This window comes from Oryx dammah, unplaced genomic scaffold (genome assembly GCF_014754425.2).
Source record: "Oryx dammah isolate SB20612 unplaced genomic scaffold, SCBI_Odam_1.1 HiC_scaffold_28, whole genome shotgun sequence".
Taxonomy (NCBI): Eukaryota; Metazoa; Chordata; class Mammalia; order Artiodactyla; family Bovidae; genus Oryx; species Oryx dammah.
In genome coordinates, this window is record NW_024070212.1 from 21,600,444 (window position 1) to 21,623,817 (window position 23,374).

Genomic DNA, 23,374 nt, shown 5'->3' on the forward strand with positions numbered 1-23,374 from the left:
TGCAGAAAAAGCTTTTGACAAAATCCAACAGCCATTCACGATAAAAACTCTCCAGAAAGTGGGTACAGAGGGAACCTATCTCAACATAATAAAGGTCATTGTGACAAACCCACAGCTAACATCATACTCAACAGTGAAAAGCTGAAAAAAGAAAGTATTTTCTCTAAGATCAGTAACAAGATAAGGATGTTCACTCTTGCCACTTTTGTTCAACATAGTTTTGGAAGTCCTAGCCATGGTAATCAGAGAAGAAAAAGTAAGAGGAATCCAAATTGGAAAAGAAGTAAAACTGTCACTATTCGCAGATAACATGATTGTTGTTGTTTAATTGCTAAGTTGTGTCCGACTCTTCTGTGACCCCATGGACTGTAGCCCACAGTCCTCTGTCCATGGGGTTTCCCAGGCAAGAATACTGCAGTAGGTTGCCAATTCCTTCTCCAGGGGATCCTTCCAGACCCAGGGGTCAAACCCATGTCTCCTGCATTGACAAGTGGGTTCTTTACCATGTTGGGAAACCCGGTATGATTCAGTTCAGTTCAGTCGCTCAGTCATGTCCGACTCTTTGTGAACCCATGAACTGCAGCACGCCAGGCCTCCCTGTCCATCACCAACTCCCAAAGTCCACCCATACCCATGTCCATTGAGTTGGTGATGCCATCCAACCATCTTATCTGCTGTCATCCCCTTCTCCTCCTGCCCTCAATCTTTCCCAGCATCAGGATCTTTTCAAATGAGTCAGCTCTTCACATCATGTGGCCAAAGTATTGGAGTTGAAGATTCAACATCAGTCCTTCCAATGAACACCCAGGCCTGATCTCCTTTAGGATGGACTGGTTATGCTACACATAGAAAATCCTAAAGATGCTACCAGAAGACTACTAGAGCTGATCAATGAATTTCGTAAAGTTGCAGGATACAAAATTAATACACAGAAATATCTTGCAATTCTATACACTAACAACAAAAGGTCAGGAAGTGAAATTAAGGAAACAATCTCATTTCCCATCACATCAAAAAGAATAAAATATCTAGGTGTAAACCTACCTATGGAGGCTAAAGACCTATATTCTGAAAACTATAAGATGCTGATGAAAGAAATCGAACATGACACAAACAGATTGACAGATATACCATGTTCTTGGATTGGAAGAATCAGTATTGTTAAAATGACTACACTACCCAAGGCAATCTACAGATTTGATGCAACCCCTATCAAATTACCAATGAAATTTTTTGCAGATCTAGGATAGAAATCTTAAAATTTGTATGGAAACACAAAAGACCCCAAATAGCCAAAGCAATCTTGACAAAGCAAAATGAAGATGGAGGATCAGGCTCCTGATTTCAGACTATACAGTAATCAAAGCAGTATGGTACTGGCACAAAGACAGATCAATAGAACAGGCTAGAAATCCAAGAAATAAACCCCTGCACCCATGATTAATTAATCAACAACAAAGGAAGCAAGACTCTACAATGTATATAAAGTAGTCTCTTTAATAAGTGGTGCTGGGAAAACTGGATGGTTACATGTAAATGAAAGAAATTAGAACATCTCTAATACCATACACAAAAACAAACTCAAAATGGATTAAAGATCTAAATGTAAGACTGGATACTATACAACTCTTAGAGGGAAACCTAAGCAGAACACCCTTTGACATAAAGCTCATCAAGTTCTTTTTGGATCCACCTCCTAGATTAAAGAAATGAAAACTGAAATAAACAAATGGGACCTAATTAAAATTAACAAGCTTTTGCACAGCAAAGGAAACCATCAACAAAATGAAAAGACAACCCACAGAATGGGAGAAAATATTTGCAATCAATTGATTGACCAGGGATTAATCTCCAAATTATACAAACAGTTGATGCAGCTCAATGTCAAAGAAACAAACAGCCCAATTAAAAAAATAGGCAGAAGATCTAAACAGACATTCTCCAAAGAGGACATTTGAGATGGCCAAAAACCACATGAAAAGATGCTTAACATGGCTAATTATTAGAGAAATGCAAATCAAAACTACAATGGGCTATTACCTTATACTGGCCAGAATGGCCATCATCAAAATATCTTCAAACAATAAATGCTAGATTGGTTGTGGAGAAAAGGGAACCTTCCTATCCTGTTGGTGGGAATTCAGTGTAGCCATAGGGAGAACAGTATGGAGGTTCCTTAAAAAACTAAAAATAGAGCTACCATATGATCCACCAATCCCACTCCTGAGCATATATCTGAAGAAAACCATGCTTGGAAAAGATACTTGTGCCCCAGTGTTCACAGCGGTACTGCCTACAATAGCCAAGACACAGAAGCAACCTAAATGTCCATTGACAAATGAATGATTAAGGATGTGGTACATGTATACAATGGGCTATTACTTAGCCATAAAAAAGAATGAAATAATGTCATGTGCAGCAACATGGGTGGACTTAGAGATATCATACCAAGTGAAGTCAATCAGACAGAAAAACACAAATATAATATCATTTATATATGGAATCTTAAAAAATGAATACAAGTGAACTTATTTACAAAGCAGAAACTGACTCACAGACTTAGAAAACAAACTTCTGGTTACCAAAAGGGAAAGGTGGGGGGAGGGATAAATTAGGAGGTTGGTATTAACATAAACATCCTCTGTAATAACCTATATGGGAAAAGATTCTGAAAATGAATGGATATATGTCTAACTATATCACTTTTCTGTACACCTGAAACTAACACATTGTGTATCAAATATACTCCAATTTTTTTTTAATTTTAAAAGAGAAAAAAAGAACAAAGTGTGAAGACTTACCCAAACAAATTCAGATTTTACTATAAAACTCTAACAATGAAGACAACTTGTTATTGGTGGAAGAATGGACATATTGATTAATGGAACAGAGTGAAGAATTCAGAAATAGACTCACATATATTGGCAAGTGATTTTTTTTGCCTTGGCAGTTGTTTTTCAATGGAGATGCCAAGCAGTTTGAGGGTGGTTGTGGTGATGAAAAATCAATTGCGTTTCTACATACTAGCAAAAAAATTACTTGGCAGTTGAAATGAAAGTGTTATCCCACACATGAAAAATATTTATGTAAAAATTAAAATATGAAAGATAAATATACCAAAAATTATAAAGTATTACTAACAGAAGTTATGGTCAGTTGATTGTCAACAAAGCTGCCAAGGTAATTAAATGGGAAAAGGACATTCTTTGTAACAAATGGTGCTGGAAAAACTGGATATCAATATGGGGAAAAAAGAACTTTAACCTTTTTCTCACATCATATACAAAATTAATTCAAAATGAAACACAGGCCTAAACATAAGAACAAAAACTATAAAACTTCAAGAAGAAAAATACAAGGAAATCTTCATGATCTTGAGATAGACAAAGCTTTCTTCGCTAGGACATAAAGAAAAGTATAAATAATAAAAGAAAAAAATCTGATGTTCAATAAAATCTAAAAAGTGCTATCTTTCAAAGACACTAAAAGGACTTAGAGAAATATCTGCAAATTATTTTTCTGATAAATTAATTATACCCGGAATAAAAATGTCTTTAAAGAAAACTTTTGTCTCACTTGGGGAAAGGTCAGCTTGGGAGCTGGTTGTCTGCAACAATCGCTGCGTGGGTGATCAGAATTCGCATCTGAGAAGTTTTCAAATGATGACACCACCAGAATGGTTCTTTGCATTTTTTTAAAATCACTGTATAATCTGGACTTTGATTAACTTGTCTCAGACCATCCAGGTAGGTGAAGTTTGACTCTTGCAGCCTATTTTTAAGGATCTGTAGGCGGAATCTTGCTCTTGTCACCAGCATCTGGGCTTTGTGTGTGAGCGCTCCCCCCCCTTCTTATTGGGATCCTCAGTGACTGAGGCTTTTTCTCAGATAGAACAAAGGAAGTTCCAAGATCTCCAAAACTCCCAAGGTAAAGACTTCACTGGAAGCTTTAGCAAGAACAAGAAGCTCACAGGGTGGGGAAGAAGGGAAAACATACCTTTCATCCCCTTCTTGGAGTCACCATAAAGTGCCTCATAGATCTGTAGCTCTGATTGGAGGGACTGGAAAAGCTGCTGTTTCTGTTCGCACTGTTGCTGCAGGAGGGCCAGCTTATGCTGCAGCCTGGCAAGGGAGAAGCAAGGGTCCACTGAGCAGGTGGATTGCCATCAGGGCAAGAGGCTCTGAGCCAACTTTTGCATCATAGAATTTTAGCCCTACATGTCAACTGAGGTATCATGAAGACCACTGCCTTTATTTTATAGATGTGGCAAGAGAGGCTCAGAAAAGTCCCTTTGCTTAGAACTGTGCTGTTAGCTATCACACCTGGGACACACTACCTGGTGTTCTTATTGCCCCACCGTGTCTTGTCATGCTGTCCAGCAGTTACAGGGTTTATGCTGGGAAGCAGCACCAAGACTGGTGTAGACCTCCTAGGTGATGATGGGACTAATATCCTAAAACTCACTGGAAGTACTTTCTTCAGAATCTGATATGCTGAAGCCTTACATAAGAGGGTTTTACTCTCTCAACTTTGGAGTGAAAAAGTCATTCCTAGAGAAGTCATTCCTTCTGTTCAAAGTTACCCATAATCTGAAATAGCAGAGGGAATATTGAGGTTTCTGAAAAGGACCATTCAGTGACTTGCCAATATCCCTTTTTCTAAATCTGAAAATGGGGCCATCTTCAATGGGCTCCCTCTAACCTGGAGTCTTTCTCCTGGAGAGACAGTCGTTCCTCCTGGAAATGCAAGATCTCCTGCTGCTTCTCCTTCAGGTCTTCCAGTAACTGCTGCCGGTCTACCTTTTGATGCTCCAGCTCCATTTCCAGCTCTTGAAGCCGGGATCGAGAGGTCAGCAGAGCCTCCCTCAGGCATTCTGTTTCCTGGGAGTGCTCTGGTAAGCAGGACACAGGAGTACTTATATTGTAGGATCAAAGGTCAGCAGGAAGATAAGCCCAAGCACATTCATCCCGACAAACAGAACTAAGGTGAAAGGAAGCCCAGCTTATGTTGCCGGGGAGGCAAAGCCAGTGTCTGCTGTTACATCCACATGCTCCAAGCAGTGGGAGCCTCCTTCTCTGCAAAGAGGTTGCTGCTGTGATTCAGTATGGCCCGCCTTGGTTTTAGAGAACACACTCTGCTTCCTAACTCTATTTTCTAAGTACTCACATACCCTCTATGTAATAATCCACTCGTGAGTTTTGCCAAGGATCAAGAGGCTTATGTAGAAACCTCTCTTAATGTCTTTTTCCTTTCCTGCAAGCATTATTTCATTCTGGGCTTAATCCTCTTAGCCACTATTCTTTGTCTATTTGGCTATTCAATAAATATTTGTAAATAAAAATAATTTGTGATTGAAAATACATTGATTTCATTAACTCAATTAACATTAAGGTCACCGCCCACCACCACCACCCCCCGCCCTGCCCAAGCCCCAAAGGAAATGATGCCTACACATGGATGCCCACTCACTAGTGTTGAGAAAGCTCTGGAAGATGTTTTTCTAGCACCTCCAGACACAGTCATGAGGACCGGGGACCAAAGAGGAGCCCTGAGTGTATAAGGAGGGAGATGGAGAGGAGACATGGGGATAGCACATCAGCACGAGAGGGACACAGGGAGCTTCAGAGAGGTCTTGGAAGAACCTGAGGGGGTGTATAGGCCTCCTGCTCCCCCCTTTCCTGGGTCCAAACTAGCTGTGAGTTGTGGGGAGGTAGGACAGGCACTAACTGGTATCTAGTTTGATAGCTAATGACTGAATTACTGCAAGTGAGTTGCACAGAAGTGGATTTCCTAAAGCTCCTCCTCCCTGGAGCCTAGGCGTCTGAAGGCCCATGGTTGGGCACTGTCAGGAAATAGCCCTTTCTAGAGTGAGAAAAGCTATGGGAGTTTGATGTTGGTGGGTCTGAGTAGCTCTGTTCTCTCCACCTCCTCTCTTTGCTTCTCCAGCTGGTGATGGGTGTGGCCAGGGAAGAAAGGGATACAACACTGACCACAGTTTGTGGCTTTTGGCACTCACCTCTGGAAACATGACTGAGCTGAGCCTGAAGCCTGTGGTTTTCTTCCCTAAGGACTCTGTTCTCATTGGAGAGCTGAGGTGTGGACTCCAGGCCCGGACTGTAGAAGTTAGAGGTTGAGCCTGTCCAGGGAAGTGCAAGCAGGTAAGTTACACATTTGGGTAACAGAGGCTCTCTGTTTGCTCATTCTCTGTCTCCAAAGACACTGTCCCAACCCAGCAGAAAACCCCGAGGACTCGCATCCTGGTGGGACGACATCTGCTGGGCCGAACGCCTTGCTTTCCTGTGGCTCCTCTGCATGGGTTCTTTGCATGCATTTCATGTGCCCTGGGTGAGCTGTTCAGGAGGCTCTATTCCCTAAATAGCTGCTCCTGCTGCAGTGTGGACAGGTCAAGGGTGTTTGGAAAGGCCAGCCTCCCAGTGTCAGCAGCCTGGGGGAGAGTGTGGGCAGGAAGGCCACCTTGTTAAGCGGCTGTGGGAGGCTTTGCAGACCTGGCTCCACCACATGCCAATCACAGAACCAGGGCACAGAAGTCAGCAGGCAGCAAATGAGCAGCTTTATGGTGAACAAGAAGCCAGAGGATTCTGGGGACCAGATCTGGTTAGATCCGCAGTGAGGAGAGTTACTCTCTGAGCTCAGATACAGCAACAAAGGGAGGGGAATGGTCCTTGCCCCTGCCTTGCTGACTGTAAGGAGCAAGTGGAGGAAAGCAGACTGCAGTGCTTTGAAATCTGTGACTCTCTTCTCTAGGGCAACCTTCAGATTCTCCCCAATTAGACCAGAAATAGGAGGCCCTGGGCCTCTCCTACCACTTTCGCGGGCAGTGGAGCTGAGCCTGTGTTCCAGCTGCTCCCGCAGGCGGTCATTAATGCAGATGGACTCCTCCAGGCGCTGGCGCAGATTCCGTATTTCACCAAGATGCTCCTCTAGCAGGTCAGCCCCTGCAGCCACCCAGGACAGGAGGAGGTGGGGATGGAGCATCCTGTCTGCTAGTGGGGCCCACTAGGGGGGCTCTGCCAGTGGCCTCTCAGCAAGATCCCTAAACATCACTGTCCTCTCTCATGGGCATATGGGAGCTCAGGTGACTTTGTTTAAAGAGTGAATTGGCTCCACCAAGATGTATACACACAGACACACATACACAATGGAATATTGCTGCTGCTGCTGCTGCTAAGTCGCTTCAGTCGTGTCCAACTCTGTGCGACCCCTGAGATGGCAGCCCACCAGGCTCCCCCATCTCTGGGATTCTCCAGGCAAGAACACTGGAGTGGGTTGCCATTTCCTTCTCCAATGCATGAAAGTGAAAAGTGAAAGTTACTCAGCCATAAAAAATAATGAAATAATGCCATTGCAGCAACATGAATGGACTTAGAGATTATCATACTGAGTGAAGTCAGAGAAGGAGAAATATCATATGACATCCCTTATATGTAGATTCTAAGAAGAAATGATACAAATGAACTTACTTATAAAACAGAAAGAGACTCACAAACTTAGACAACAAACGTATGGTTGCCAGGGAGAAGGTTGGGGGAAAGAGATAGTTAGGGCATTTGGGATGGACAGGTACACACTGCTATATTTAAAATGGATACCAACAAGGACCTACTATATAGCACCCAGAACTCTGTTCATGTTATGTGGCAGCCTGGATGGAAGGGGAGTTTGAGGGAGAATGGGTACGTGTGTATGTATCACTGAGGCCCTTTGCTCATCTGAAACTATCACAGCATTGTTAATTGGCTATACCCCAATACAAAAAAAAAAAAAAAGGTTTAAAATTAAATAACCTGTCACTTTTACCCTTAAAAAAGAGTAATTTGATTTCAAACACAGGACAGCTGGTGCTAAAAAAGCCCCATGGGCCTCCTCCCATATAAGGGTGCATGTAAGGGAGTTGTAAGTGTACATGTACAGTTACCAGGGTAACTGGTAAATGTAAGGGGTTTCATATCGTTTAGAGAAACAATTGACCTGCTCAGCTTTGTATTTACCTGTGGGTTTGGAGTTAAGCTGGTACATGGAGGAGCCTGAGGATAGGTCCCCGGATATGCTCCCTTTCTGAGGCCTCATCATGTCCCACTGGCCACTGCTTCCCAGGTACCCAGGCTCCAGGATTCTGCCCAGTTCCGTGGTGTTCCTCAGAGGACAGAGGGGCTGGGTAGGGTTGAGATAGTGGGAAGATCTGGCTTCTGTAGGATTGGTTGGCAATGTGGCTGGGGAAGCAGGATGAACACTGGTGACACCTGGGCAGAAGGAAACACGAGTGAGAAGCAGTAGCAGAACACAAGGATCAGCCAGGAAACATGTGGCTGAGAAGAACAGACACTGAAGGGGACACATGGGCTGAGGTCCCAGTCGGCTGCGGAATACCAGTGAGATGAAGACTGACACCCCAGAAGCTACAACTCTAACCCCTTGTATTCGCTAGCATGAGACACAAGAGGTAGGGGGTGAATAAAGCATCCTAAAGTCAGCCGTGTGCACAAAAGGAAAGTCCTGCGGCCCTAATCCTGGCTCCTGTGATAATGCCTCATGAGAGAGTCCAGGGAAGGTCCTGGGTAGAACTCCCTGGGAAAGTCAGGGGGTAAGAGTGTGATGGGCCATAGCACTGAGCACACCTGTGAACAGGAATGTTTGTGTTCCTGGGAATACTTGCTGTTCCGGAAGCTAAAGTGCCTGTTTTCCCAGTTTTCCTTTGGGGTTGTCAAAAGAGGAAAGGGGCATAAATCCAGCTAGAATGGTGGCCCCAGTCACTCCAGAGTGAATGTTTTGCTGAGGTTGGGGGAGGTTCTGTATAAGGTAAGGGGTGATTTGAATCTTACTCAACACGATTCAAGGAACTGAAATATCATCACTTGTATCTGAAGAGTCACGAACACTCTCCCATGGGGGAAGTAGGACCTTTCATTTCTAGGCTGATGCCTTCATAGATCCTATGAAATCATGGGCCTTCCCATCATCTCCGCTCTATTTAAAAATAATCCCAGCTGGGTGAGAGAGGGAAAGAAGTGAACCGGCTATAGTTCAGGATATTCACATTCAGAAGACTGTTTTCTTCCAGGGATTATCGACACAAGCAGCAGAGTAAACAGGTAGCTCTGCCTAAGAAATAAGAGTGAGGAGTGAGGTCCTGGTTTCTTCCAACCAAGCCAACCCCCTTTGAGGGATTAATGTAGTTGGCAGTTGTCAATTTTGATCCTTATTTATAACTGTTCTCAAATTTGGCTACATTCTAGAATCATCTGAGACAATGTGAAAGCAAGCACTGGTGCCTGGTTCCCCAGAGATTTGACCTTAATTGGTATGTGGTACAGCTTGTGTACTGAATGTTTTAAAATCATCCTAGCTGATTCTAATAGGCAGGAAAGTTTGAGAAGTATTGTCAAGTATCTCCCCTTCCCCAATTTGAAAAATACTAGATATTCATTAGGATCACTGGAAATTAAGGAGGAGGATGAAACGTGTAAGCATCCAAATTACAGTCCAGGATTTAAAAGAGATGTATCTCCCTACCTAGTCCACACCACTTTCAACCCAACCCCACACGAGGCAAAGGGGGAAATCAGTGGTTGCTGACACTCAGCTTACTTTCTCACCAAGATCGTAGGAGGCTTCAAATCTATCAGTAACAGGGATCAGTAGTCTCATGGTCCAGTCTCCCCAGCCACACAATACAGAGTGCATCCCCTAAACCATGCAAAAACACCAGACAGATACTTGCACAAGAAGATTTTAGCTCCAGAGAGACCTGAGAAGCTGCCATGCACCACTATCCACTCAGAAGCTTGGTTTAAAGCGAAGGAGGAGAGCTGATGAGCTCTTTGGAGAGGACTGTGCTTAACAAGGCAAAGAAAGGGCTACAGCCTTTCTCGCCAAGGCTGGACCATCCAAAATCTGGCCTGTGGAACAGACTGGTTGTGACTCCAGTTCAACCCGCATCAGCAGACCATTTCATGCACAGTGCTCTTCTTCCTGTCTTTCCCTTTGGGCAAAGACAATGTGATAATGTGGAAAGGCGAAGGAAAAGGAAGTGAGGAAAAGGAAAGTAGTCTAGTGAACACTCTTGCCTTTCGGCATGGAACAGATTTGTTATCCATCAATTGTTGGTTCCAGACCTGCTGTGGCAGCATGGTAGCAAGTTCTAGTTCAGAGAGAATAGCACCTTCTTGTCATCTCTAAAGAGAGAAAAGACTTTTGCAAGGGGCCTCCAGCATTGTTCAGCTGAGCTCAGCCTGTGCTCTCAGTAGGACTGTAACAAAACCATTCTAGATGGAGAAGGTATAATAGAAACATGGAACCAGGAGCAGAAGATCCAAATTCAAGTCCATTTCTCCCCCTTACTAGTGACCTTGATCAAGTAACCTCACTCTCTGAGTTTCAGTTCTCTGCCCTGGCTCTGTCATACAAGGTAAGACCATGTTCACGTTGGTAGGTACTTAGATTGTTATACCTGTGTAACACTGGTAGCAGAAAGTAGCCTCTTAGACCTCACTGCCTGTTGGAAGGAACATGTGCTGCTGCTAAGGTCGCTTCAGTTGTGTCCGACTCTGTACAACCCCATAGACAGCAGCCCACCAGGCTCTGCCGTCCCTGGGATTCTCCAGGCAAGAACACTGTGCAGACTCTCCTTAAAAATTATCTCAGTCTAGCTGGAAATCAAACTAAGGTTAGAGTAGACAGTGTATCCAATTTCAGGGATATTAATGTGGTCTAAATGGGGCTCAAGCTGTACACATCCCCAGCTGTGGTCTTAGGTCATTGGACACTCTGTATGGTGACCATCAATCTCTGGCCCATCCAAGCTCTTCTTTACAGGCACAGACCATGGTTACAAGGTAATTTCAAATTGCATTCTAGTTTTTTTTAAAGCACTACTAGAGGGCAAATTCATCATGTGAAGTTCTTTTCTTATTTCACATAGGAGGATCGTTAGTTACCTACTAACTGATGAAACACACACATAGGAAAGTTAACAGCAAATATATTTCCAAAAACAGCAAGCGCAGCTCTCCCTCAATCGTCCACTGAGAGCGTGTACCCCTGTGTTATTTTTAAAACTCTGCCATCCAGCCAAAGCCATGCAGAGACACACAGTGTGGGTCCACCATTCGCAAGCACACAAATGCAGCAGGAAGTGCTCACTTTCTCCTAACTGCTTCCGCAGCATCTGCAGCTCCTGCTGAGCCTCTGCCAAGGAGACCATGGGTGTCTCACAGCAGCCAGGGAGGGGAGGGCCAGCAGAGCTGAAAGGCAGGAAGCTGGGTGGAGCTGAGGGCAGTGGTGCCTGGGGAAGGCTAACCAGCGTGGGTATGGATTGGAAATGAAGGCCTAGAAACAGAAAGTTAGGGAGAAAGGACATAAGTCATTAGACCGAAAGGGAGAGAAAAGAACAGGTGAAAGATTGAGAAGGTGAAACTATTTCCCGACCAGGTGTCTCCTTGGGGAGTGTCTGTCATTCAGTGTGGTGATGGCTAAGATGGCCAAGGGGGAGCACAGCTACCCAAGAGGCTGACTTATCTCACTCCCTCCTTCCTCTCCCCTGCCAGGGCTATCCTGCATTCACATTCTATGCTCATCTTGAAAACAGTCGGTTATAAAAAGGCAAGGTAGCATTACCATAGCTCAGGCAGCCATGAGAGCCCCATCCTAGCCACCTGGGCATGGCAAGTCAGGATGGCTCCGCCTGAATGCTCTCAGGAGCCCTGGGGTGCTGCTGCCAGCATGGGCCAGTCCTGGCCCCCATGACAAGACTCCCCTACACCTAGAACTCCTGAAAGCAACAGGACTCCCCCTGAGGAGGACAGGAGTAGACTAGGAGAGTGGGGATGCTGGCATGACTAATGCATAAAATTCAAGGCGGATGGAAGCAAACTTGAGAATCCCAAATCACTGTGCTCATTCACCAAAGGAAAAATAAAAGCCTTGGCAAACTGACTTAGACACAGTGGCATGCAAATCAGTCTGGACATTCAAATAGTTTAAGAAAAATGCTTAACATATGTGGATTCTTCCATCCTTGATGCAAACCTACTGAATCATAAACTCTGGCAGAAAGTTTTTTAAAAGAAAAAACTTCACAAGTGATCATTATGCAGCCCATCTATAGACTTCAGGAAGCCTGGGAAGTTTGAATCTCTCTCCTTTTCCTAAAAACAGTTGAAGGGCATGTAGTCCACAGAGGGAGCAGAAACCAAGAGGTCTAGACTTGTGGAGACTGTTTCACACAGAAGACAGTGATCACATTCTGAAAAACATCCCTTATCCCAGGATGCTGACATAGTATCAGAGCAGTACAAGACCCCTGAATTACCAAGTGACACAGCCCAGGCCTCCTTCAGGGAGGCATTCAGATTCTAAAACCTTTGACCTGCTCTTTTAAATCCCAAAGCATTCACAGAGATGTCTACAGTGCTTGGCGAATGGTTTTTCCCCATGATTTCCTGGTTTAGCTGGAAATTTTGGCCCAGAAACTTTGAGCCCAGAAAGAGTTGGACACATTCTTTTCCTTAAGATTTGGTTGACTTGCTCTCAAGAGAGACAAGGACAGCAGAAGAAAAGTGTTGTTCTTCTGTAGGCATCTCTGCTGAATGCAGCCTCACCACAACCACACTGAAGGCAGGCAGCCAGCCCGTCTTGTTGGGGGGCAGCAGGTGAGAATAAGGTTTGCCTGTTCTGTGCCATTGCTAGTGTGGAGCTGTGATTGTATAATAAACCCCCTGGTAACTAACCTGAGGCAGGTAAATGAAATATACAGCTCTGTTGGTCCAAGATATACCATATATATATCAAGAACCACCAAACCATTCATAAAACCATGAAAGATAATGTAATGTGAACAGAATCCCTTCTAAGGATACTGAAGCATCCTAGCTATGAAGGAAATAGCCCCACCAACTACAGAGGCTCCTCTGCAGATAAAATGGGGAAAACATACAAGAGAGCAGCAGATGGAAATTTCTTTTTGCTCTCTGGCTACAATAATCCTGAGAGAAACATTTTGCCTCTTTGATTCCCAGGGTGAAATGAGAGAAAGAAATGAAGATGATTCTTTTAAAATGATTAGCCAATGACTGGTCAAAATTGGTATGCAGATCAAAGTCTGATGTGGATTATTTATTTTTCTAGAGTAGTTAAAGATTAGTCAGACCCTATTAGTGAATTTAAATGGTCTCTTGATTTTTGTCTAGGATTCGATGTATCTAAGCTCCTAATGATGCTTTTCTTGTCCCTGAAGAAAAGTCAAAGCTGAGTGAGAGGAGATGAAGCCCCTGCCCCATTGGCTAGTGCATACCTGGATGGGCCTGGCTGGCCTCGTTGGGGGGATTCTGGGGAGCTGGGAAGCTGATGGGGTTGCTGCTGGGTTCGGCCTTAACCCCCTGAGATGAACTGGTTGCTGATGGTTTGGAAGACAATACAGCAGAATGACTCGAATGATGGATGGAATCTACAAAACCCATGAATGAAAGAACATGTTTGGTATTCTACAAAGAACTGGAATCTGATCTTACAATTTAACCAGGGCAGAGCCTTGTTTTCAGGGAAAGCACCAAGCACAAGCACTGTGAGCAGCTTGCATTCCTTACTTGCAGATTGCTCCTTCAGTGAGAAAAGCCACCTGAGAGGTAACAGTGGGGCTCAGAGCCGGGAACCAAGACAAAGGCACCTCCAAAAATACCAGGCAAGTGCAGCAGCGTATGTGGACACCCAAGGAAACTCAGGGGTTCAGGAGCTGCAGCTGGCTGGAGGGATAAGACATCCCATCTTAAAGAAGGAGGTCAATCAGACAGACTGTGTGAGGCAGTGGGGAAGCAAAAGTCTCCATCCTCTTCTCACTCTTCCCACTGTGGTTTGCCTGGTCCAACAGCATTCAGGTGAGAGTGGAGACCCAGTGACAGGGTCAGCTTGTAGAGTCAGGAGCAAAGCAAAGGTCCTGACCCACTGGGGCCTGTGTTTGGCATGGTTCAGCCTGACACAGGCCAAGGTGTATCTATAAAGCCTGGATGTAGAAGTCTCCTCTCAGCCTAGAAAAAAGTGGTTCCGCTCAGAAAGTGGAGGCTACCTGAGTGACCAGGTGAAGCTTTCTTCTCCTCATAGTGTGTGTACTCGCTGGCGATGTCCATGTCAGAGCAGGCTTCCAGCTCGTCAGACAAGAAGGAGGAGCTGCTGGGAGAGCGCTGAGAGTCAGACAGGGCATGGCCGCTGCACGGCGTGAGGGAGCGGGCGTCCAGCTTGGCCTGCAGGACTTCAATCACTTTCTCCTTCTCCTGCAGCTCCCTGCTAAGCCTGGTGGGGTGAAGGAGCACAACAGGGGAAGCCAGGATCACTGGATGAGCTAGTCCTTATGAGGAAAACTACGTTAAGTCAAGGGGACCGTGCCTACAAAGAATAAATGAAATTACCCATCTCTGGTTTAGGAGTGAGAAGGAGGCCGGGTGCAGAGGAAGGGGGAGCAAGAGGTGCCCAGTGTACTGGCCACACGATACACTGAGGACTTGCAGGAGCTCAGCCAGCCCTCTAAGGCGCTGCTGCTCCAAGCGTGGTCCCCAGGACAGCTGGAGTCCAAGAACTGCTGGTTCCCGGTCTCCAACAACGTAAGTACAGAAATAGACGGTGAGCACCGAGAAACACAGCACTGTGGCATTCTCACAACATCCAAGAATACGTAAGTAGAATCATCTGGTTGATTAAGGTACAGACCATGTGTGTGTCTATGATAGATTAGAGAGAAAAACAAAATCCTTTGTCCTTCACCGCAGATATTTGGAGGAGCACTGAGTGGTCTAAAGCGTACTCATGACACAAAGGGATTTGAACTGGTAACTACAAAGAACTCAGCCTGAACTTTATTGCACATAATAAGAAAATATGCAGTGACTCATTGGAAACTGGTTTCCAAGGCACTGTAGCCTCCCAAGATCTGCAACATTGAGGAATTTTATTAGGAACTGTAATACAATTCTTTTTTTCCCAAGGAAACTATGTGGCCACTAAACTAGCTGCTAACTCAACTTGGGGGTAAGCCAACTTGGCAAAAAGCACACCGTGTGTTTAAACACCCAGAGTCGGGGAGCAGAGGAGATCCTTGGGGTGCTAAGGACCCTTGAAATCTGGTAAGTTTACTTTTAGGTCAGACTGACTCTAGGTTACTAAGCCTGGAGAATCATTATACAAATAGAAATCAACAGAATTCTATCAAAAGAGTGTAAAGAATTAAACTAAAAAGAACAGGAAGGTGTTTCATGAACAAATGAATTCATTACAATCAGTATTTTCCATACCCCCTCCCCACTTCCGACTTGGGAAGTTGCAGCCCTCCTTGATCCCTTAGGCCTTGTTCCCAATTTCTTTACCAGATTCTATTTGAATTACCTCAGAGCCAGTGGCTCGAGTCCAGCTTGATCTTTCTCACTTTTATGATCCTCTGCAAACCAAATTCAGAAAGAAACAGTAAGAAATTAAACAGGTCTCACTTGACACATTACAAGTGCAAGAGCCTATTCAAGTGCAAAACAGTGACCACGCTATGTGTGGTCAGGACATGTGGAAGAATTAATCTGGGAGACCTCAGGCTGCATCTTTAGAGAACAGACCTGCAGGATCTTTAGCGCTCTCCAGGCAGAACTTCCCTGACCTGGCGATCACCATCATGACTGCCTCTGCCCCAAATCAATGCAAAAAAAAGTTCAAAAGGCACTTGGCCAGATTCCCTCTGTAACACACCAGGCTCCAAGCCTGCCACAGAATGACTCCCAGGTGAGAGCTCTGTGTCCCCTCATAGCTTTCACATAGAACCTGCTTTTGCTTTGAGGAAGTGACCAACACCTCTGCACCTGCCACTGGGATGTGGGCTGGTTGGCCCCCAAAACTGATCCTGCTGTGCCCCCTTGGGTGCTCTCAGGAAATTCTAGGTAAAAGACTCTAACTGTGACCAATATTCCTAGCCTGTGTATTGTGATGTTCAGTGCCCATGTTCAAGTGGGCATGGTGCTGTCCTTTATCTCTATTTGAATTATATTCATGTGTGATGCCGGGCAATAGGCGAAGAAACAAGAGATGTCAAAGATTTCAAAAGTTAAGTCATTTGCCCACAGAGACTGAATGGTAGTATCAGGCTAGAGCTTGTGTCCTGCAGTTCTCGATTCAGGGCTCCTTTTATTGCCATGAAGTCCTCCCATCCCTCCTCCCTTTCTCCCCCAACACTGGATGAACTCAGCCTCCTTTCCCAAAGGGCACATTCCATAAATGATGACATTTCTACAGTTGTAATCACGGCCTCTCCAACCCTGTGGTTCCTCCTCTGTGCGGCCCACCAGTCCTGATCTCATAACGGCCCCCAGGAATGAAGCAGAAGCAGGACTTGGGTTAACAGCTGTGGTGGAGGTGAGGCAGGCACCTGGGGCTGGGCTCTGGGAGTCACTGAGAGGGTCCCAAAGCCATGAGGCCAACTTACTGGTGCTGAGTTTGCTGGTGAGCCTTTCTGTCAGCTGGCTGCCCTGGGCGAGGTGCTCCCGGAAGCTCTGTCCCAGGTAGTAGTCAATGTCATTGCTTCTTAGGAGGTCCTCGAAAGACTTTACTGTGTCTTTCGAGTGCTGGGTGAGAAGATAACAGATACCTCTCCCTTCCCGTATTTTCTGACGTAGGTAGGATAGTTCTCGGGCCTGGTCCTGAATCAGGGAATCATATTTCCTAATGAATGAAAGAAGAGGAAAGAGTAAGAATGGAAAATTAAGCTATGGGGGCTTCTGTAGAGATTTCTGTAAGAGCATCTCTAAGAATTCCTCAGTTTATGCCGAATTCTGGCACCAAAACCAAAGGATGTGTTTAAGAGTAAATTCTGTCCTGACAAACTTGCATCAAACAACATGGTACAGCACCATTCCTCCACTGTTTAATATACAGTAGTCATGTGCCAAAAGTGAAAAATAAGTTCTGTGGGGGTAAATACTGTGCTGTATTTTACTTCCCTTACAGCACCAATATAGTGTAGACTTATAGTTGATAATAAATGCTAAAAATATTTATTGACTAGGTACTCAATAAATACTAAAAATCCAAATAAGTCCTTTCATGTCTTCTACTTCAAAGACCATCTATATCACAGCAGACTGTATTTTGCAAAGATGGCCATTACTCAAGCTCCCGTTCCACATGCTTGGCTACAATGTGGCTGTGCCCCTCTTTCTTTATTAGGTAGAAGTCATTCTCTACCTCCTCAAATCTGTGTGGGCTCTGTGACACTGCGCCAAGTCCAGGAATCACTCTTAATTCACCAGGCAACTTTTACTTCCTGACTCTTGAAAGCCAGCTACCATGCTGAAGTGAAACTACCCTGAGACCACCACTATGAGAGGCCCAGGCCAGGAGGACAGGCCCCGGAAGACAGGAAGCCACGTGCAGAAAGAGAGAAGCCAGGGAGCACTGTATCACCAGACACGTGGATGAAGAAGCCATGTCTAGCCAGACATCTCAGTGACTCCAGCCCCAGCCATCATCTGACGGCATGAGAGACCCCAAGTGAGAGCTACCCCTACTAAGCCCAGCCAATCCACATAAATTACTGTTTGAATCCCCTACTTTGGGGTGGTCTGTTACTCAGCATAGATAACCTGAGATGGACATCTAGTCCAGTGTTTTTCAACACAAAGTATCAATAACAATAATAATTATGGCAAATAGGGTTGAGAGCTTTAATATGTGCTAGGCATTATTACAAGTACTTGGATTAATTCATTTAAACCTAATAACCACCCTTTGAGATAGGTTTTCTTATTATCCTTATTTAGTAGATAAAGAAACAGGCTCAGGAAGACTAAGGAGGCTTGCATAGCCTGTAAGTACTGGAGCTAGGATTCAAACCCAGGAAGTTTTCCTCCAGTTTTAATACTTTATGTTCTGTCGCTGTATGAAGACGTTCCTAAGAGGAAATCCCAGGGACCTGGTATCTCCCAGCAGGGGTCATGTGTCCTTTCTTAACACCCAGGGCTACCTTTGAAATAGGTCCTCTCTGACTGCCCCAATGGGTTCTCTCTTCTACCTGCCTGGGCTTCCCTATTTCACACATAAACTTAGACATCTTCAATCAAGCAATGATCCACAGAGCACCCTCCTTACCCAGGCCACGAGGCAGATCTCAGCTCCTCGGCCAGCTTCCCTTCCGTCCCAGTTTTTGGGAGCTGGGCTTCTAGCTGGGACACCCTCTGGATCAGACTCTCCAGATCCTTTTTAGCCTGAAGCCCTGGAGGGTAGAAAGCCCCAGTGCCATCAGACAGCCACCCCTCGTCCTCATCAGTGACACTGTGCGGTGAGGATCCCTCTAGGGCACCAACGGCCTTCAGCTTTCGGGGTCTCTCCAGACTAGATGAATAATCGCTTGTAACTGAGAGGGACCGAACCCGGCTCTTCAGGTTCTGAATGACCTTGTTGGCGTTCTGCAGCTGGGCCTTCAGATCTTTGATGTCCTTACGTAGGACAGAGATGTCTTCTGACTTTCCGTATGCCCGGAGCTCCTCCTGCTTCCCTAGTTGGCTGTCCGGGGGCTTCTTCCCAGGGGTCCTGGCCATTGTGGAGCCCAGGTGTCCCTGCTTGGAGCACAGCCCCTCCATCAAGACTGTTTCCCTGAGGCTATCGTGCTCCTCACACTCTGAGAAAAGACAAAGACATCCTTCTGAGTGAAGCTGGGCATGCTGCTGAGGCCCATGCCCTTCAAGGTCTTGAGGACAATAACTACTAGAACAAAAGTTAAAGCAGTACTTATTCAGCGCTGGCACTGTGCTAGCCTCCAAATGCTGTATTTCTTGTCCTCCAAGAGCCCTGCAAGTCAGGTGTGGTCACCTTCTATTTTACTCAGTGTTTTTCTCCTCAATTTCAATTTGGTGGATGTCCCTATAGCTAAAGTGCTTTTATAACAGAAAAACACTTTTTTTAGATGTTCAGTTTACATATCTCCCTGATAGTTCAGGTGGTATCCGCCTGCAATGCAGGAGACCCTGGTTCGATTCCTGGATCAGGAAGATCCACTGGAGAAGGGATAGGCTACCCACTCCAGTATTCTTGGGCTTCCCTTGTGGCTCAGCTGGTAAAGAATCTGCCTGCAACGTGGGAGACCTGGGTTCTATCCCTGGGTTGGGAAGATCCCCTGGAGAAGGGAAAGGCTACCCTTTCTAGTATTCTGGCCTAGAAAATTCCATGGACTGTATAGTCCATGGGGTCTCAAAGAGTTGGACATGACTGAGCAACTTTCACTGACTCACTCAAAGCTCATTTGATCTTCTCATTAATAAATAGACTTTAGGTTTTTTTTTTTTTTCTGGTGGTTCAGATGGTAGAGAATCTGCCTGCAGTGCAGGAGACTGGGTTTGATCCCTGGGTTGGGAAGATCCTCTTGAGAAGGGAATGGCAACCCACTCCAGTATTCTTGCCTGGAGAATTCCATGGACAGAGGAGCCTGGCGGGCTACAGTCCATGAGGTCACAGAGTCAGATACAACTGAGCAACTAACACATACACAGTATTTTTTCTAAAATAATCAGTTGGATAAAACTTTTTTTTTAAAGTTCACACTGAAATTGTTTTTTAAACAGGCAGCATGTTGAAAACTAATTGTAGAAATTCAAACTCACACTCAGCCTCATTTTGGGCATGAGTTCTCCAAACTTTCTGTCCCCCTCTGTCCTGTGTCCCCTTCAGCCTACTGCACCCCTCAGCCCTGCTCCTCATCAGATGTGGGGTTGGCCAGCAGCACCCAAATGTGAAGGCTGCCCTTAGTTGGGGAGGGCCAGCCCCACACCCAAGCTCTCACCAGGGCTGGTGCTCTCCTCCCGCTCAGCCTCGTTCTCGCTTCGGCCGCAGGTCTCATAGCCCAGGTCCTGGAGGTCCACCTGCACCTGCTTGCTGTCCTGCTTCACCAATGATCCACCTGCTTGGGAACAGACAGGGCGTGCTCCAGAGGATCTAAATTTCCCACCTACACTCTCTTCCTCAGCAGCACGCACCCTGGCCCTTGGGGAGGTCAGACCCAGAGTGGGATAGATGCTTCTTTGGACTGAGGTGGGAGAAGAAACACCTGCTCCAGGCAGCAGGACCTCTCTCCACCAGGTGAGCTTGTTCCCCATTGGTGAGCTTACCTACAGATAACCTGGGCTTCCCTGGAACCAGACATGTTTAAGTCAGACACTGCATACTATCAACTCTACAAGCCCCAGGGAAACCAGCAAATGCTTTGTTCATGGGGGCTCAGGGAATGTTTGAATGGAGCAGAACTAACTCAGTTTCAAAGACACCAAGATCTGCACTGTTCTGTACATGTTATAAACGTGACTGTTTTATGTTAAACTGACAAAAATTAAATAAAACTTTAAATCCCCAAATTGAATTAGCTACATTTCATGTTCTCCATAACCATATGTGACGTAGATACAGAACATTTATGTCACTGCAGAAGTTCTACGAGAAAGCACTGATTCTAGACCAACAACAATGGTACATTTTTGAAGAGTCTCCTGGGGCGCAAAGAGGAGCAGAGGAGAAACAATCAACATATGCTGAGCGCGGTAAGGCAGTCTGTTGACTGTACCAGAAATCAGTGGAGCTAGATGTTAGCTCATTTCCTCCCTATGCTGTCACTGCAAACTTGCTTTATTCATTTATTTGTTTCTGCCATCTGCAAATTGAAGTTAAATATCCACTTCCATGGGCTTCCCTGGTGGCTCAGTGAAGAATCCACCTGCCAAAGCAGGAGATATGGATTCGAGCCCTGGGTCAGGGAGATTCCCCTGGAGAAGGAAATAGCAACACACTCCAGTGTTCTTGCCTGGGAAATCCCAAGGACAGAAAAGCCTGGCAGGCTACCATCCATGGGGTTGTAAAAGAGTTGGACACGATTTAGCGACTAAATAACAACAACAATCCACTTCCACAATGCTAAGGTCATAGTCAGGATTAAACTGACCATGAGACTGGGAAAGAAGAGTGAAGTCTGCAAAGCATGAGCTTCTCAGGGAGAAGACAGGTGGTGGTGAACTTAAGACTTACTAAGCATGACTCTGTATTTCTCCAGCTGGTTGGCCTGGGCAAAGACAGTAGCTTCTGATATCAGCAGCTTCTCCTGGAGATCCTGATAGCGTTGTTTGCATTGTGCCAACTGGGAGCGCAGGTGCTTCGTGGATCCCGAGAGGCTAAATTCTGACTGTGGCCCAGGGTCATGGGTCTGGGGCTGGTTATCCAGCTGTGAAAAGAGCCAGCACAGAGTCAGGGCCACCTGAGCTCCTCCCCAGGCAGTGGTGGCCACTTCGCCTTGCGAACCCCGTGTACTTTATCCATGTGTCTGTCGTAACAATCCTCATTCCACTTGGCAGCTACTTGCTTTCCAGACTGAGCACCTGGAGAGCTGGGGTGATGTTTTATTTATCTCTGTTGCTACAGCACACAGCACAGTGCCACCTGAGTCTGTGAGGAACCCTCAGCAAATGTTTGTTAGTGGCTGAAAAGAGAAGGGGTGGAAACCTCCACTCATCTCTCCCTGCATTCCTACCCAGTTGTTCTCTCAGTCCTCTGCTATCCATTTTACTTAATCCCCAGCAGGCAATGGCACCCCACTCCAGTACTCTTGCCAGGAAAATCCCATGGGCGGAGGAGCCTGGTGGGCTGCAGTCCATGGGGTCGCGAAGAGTCGGACAGGACTGAGCAACTTCACTTTCACTTTTCAGTTTCATGCACTGGAGAAGGAAATGGCAACCCAGTCCAGTGTTCTTGCCTGGAGGATCCCAGGGACGGGGGAGCCTGGTGCGCTGCCGTCTCTAGGGTCGCAAAGAGTTGGACATGACTGAAGCGACTTAGCAGCAGCAGCAGCAGCTCAGCCCCCTCCCCTTAGAGAATCCTGACAGTTCCTCTGAGGCTCAGGAGCAGACCCCTGTGCTGAGCTGTGAAGTACACAGCAGTGATAGGTAAGAGACGTCATTACACACCACTGACTGGCTGCCTTAAAGCCCCGTGTAGCTCTATATTGCATCCTATGGAAATGATCTGGTTTTGTGCCATCTTTCCCCACCATGTTGAATATCTGAAGGGCAGAGATGAAGTCTTATTGCCTGTTTCCAGTGCCTAGTGTCTTGCCTGGAAAATTAAGCATTCAAATATTTATGAAAGTTAATTACTCATGTAATATTCATGAGATAATATTGTAAAAGAAACCTTTCTAAAGGCTGGATGTTAGAGGAACATTATCACCACTACTTGTGGTGCAAAGGTGCCCTTCCCGTGGTACCTCCTGACCCATGGGGCAGAACAGTTTAAGGTAAAAACAGACATTTCCAGCCTTTCTCCAAGGGCTTTTCATCTAACCCCACACTTACTTGGTGAGCATCCACTGTGAGGGCAGCCCCAAGGTCAAGGCTCTGGGGTCTGGGGCACGGCCTTGTGGTCACACCCTCCTCTTCTAGGCATTGGTGTTTTCCAGGAGAGTAAACCAGCTCTGTGTTCATTTTGTTGATCTCCTCGGCCAGGTGCACAAGGAGATCAGGATTAAGCTTACTAGTCCCTTCCTTGCTGCTCAGCACCAGCTGTTCTTTGAGGAGACTGATGATATTACGGGCATTCTTCAGTTTTCCTTGGACCTTTCTGAATTCAGCCTGAAGGCTATTCTCATTCAGACCCCCTTTGGCAACTACAGTCTCCACCATCGCCTCGCCCTTCTCCTTGTCTTCCTCAATCTCCCATCCATCAGACATTGCTTCTCCCATCTGCTCTTTCAGCTCTGCATTCTCAAGGCAAAGGCTCAGCATGGTGTTCCTGCAAGAAACATACACAGTCAGGGGCCGGGTCTGGTCTTGGCCTCATTTCCTAGGAGCCCGGTTAACCCACAACTCAGTCCATCAGAGACTCAGAGACACCCCAGTACATGAAGTGACCTCAGAGACCTATTAAAACATCCCTTATTTTATATACAAAGAAATCAAGGCTCAGGAAGAGCAGGAGATTCCCCACACTCCCATAAATACTCGGCAGCATTATCATTAAAAATCTTGGACTCAAGACACACAGTCTACTTGTCTTTACCCATGCTTGGAAACTCATGTTCTAATTTTCAGTGGCCTGTAGAATAAACAAGGATACTTACTGTTAATAAAAAATAAAAAAAAGGACATTGCCTGGGAGAAATTTATTATTATGTAGACTACAGTTCTATTAATTATCATCAGTCATTTTTCAACTACTGATGAGAGACTGGGACCTAGGAACACAGAAGACACAAACAACACTAACCAGAACTGTAGTCAAATGTACTTATGTTAATTAGCTGTTTTCTATCTGCCTCCTGTGATAGGAGATCGTCTTCATGAGAGCAGGGATTCTGTCTGTT

General features: G+C 45.6%; 1 protein-coding gene across 32 annotated transcripts in view; it reads right to left on the reverse strand.

The window, feature by feature from the left end:
- Nucleotides 1-23,374, reverse strand: part of LOC120855988 (phosphodiesterase 4D interacting protein) — a 244,430-nt gene that overhangs the window by 14,083 nt on the left and 206,973 nt on the right. For 12 of the 32 annotated variants that reach the window (XR_005719356.1, XR_005719358.1, XR_005719351.1 and 9 more), the window contains 14 exons: nucleotides 22,368-22,803; nucleotides 21,049-21,241; nucleotides 19,817-19,936; nucleotides 18,130-18,658; nucleotides 16,469-16,704; nucleotides 15,388-15,439; nucleotides 14,078-14,301; nucleotides 13,310-13,462; nucleotides 11,161-11,346; nucleotides 8,010-8,261; nucleotides 6,825-6,956; nucleotides 6,017-6,136; nucleotides 4,702-4,891; nucleotides 3,997-4,121 (listed from right to left, as the gene is read on the reverse strand). Coding sequence is in view for 23 of the 32 variants with exons in the window: in XM_040230913.1 (XP_040086847.1) it covers nucleotides 3,997-4,121; nucleotides 4,702-4,891; nucleotides 6,017-6,136; nucleotides 6,825-6,956; nucleotides 8,010-8,261; nucleotides 11,161-11,346; nucleotides 13,310-13,462; nucleotides 14,078-14,301; nucleotides 15,388-15,439; nucleotides 16,469-16,704; nucleotides 18,130-18,658; nucleotides 19,817-19,936; nucleotides 21,049-21,241; nucleotides 22,368-22,803 (2,948 nt within the window). In the remaining 9 variants the exon portion in view is untranslated. The remainder of the gene's footprint in view (nucleotides 1-3,996; nucleotides 4,122-4,701; nucleotides 4,892-6,016; nucleotides 6,137-6,824; nucleotides 6,957-8,009; nucleotides 8,262-11,160; nucleotides 11,347-13,309; nucleotides 13,463-14,077; nucleotides 14,302-15,387; nucleotides 15,440-16,468; nucleotides 16,705-18,129; nucleotides 18,659-19,816; nucleotides 19,937-21,048; nucleotides 21,242-22,367; nucleotides 22,804-23,374) is intronic. The other 20 variants (XR_005719357.1, XR_005719352.1, XM_040230892.1 and 17 more) reach the window with 7 other exon arrangements.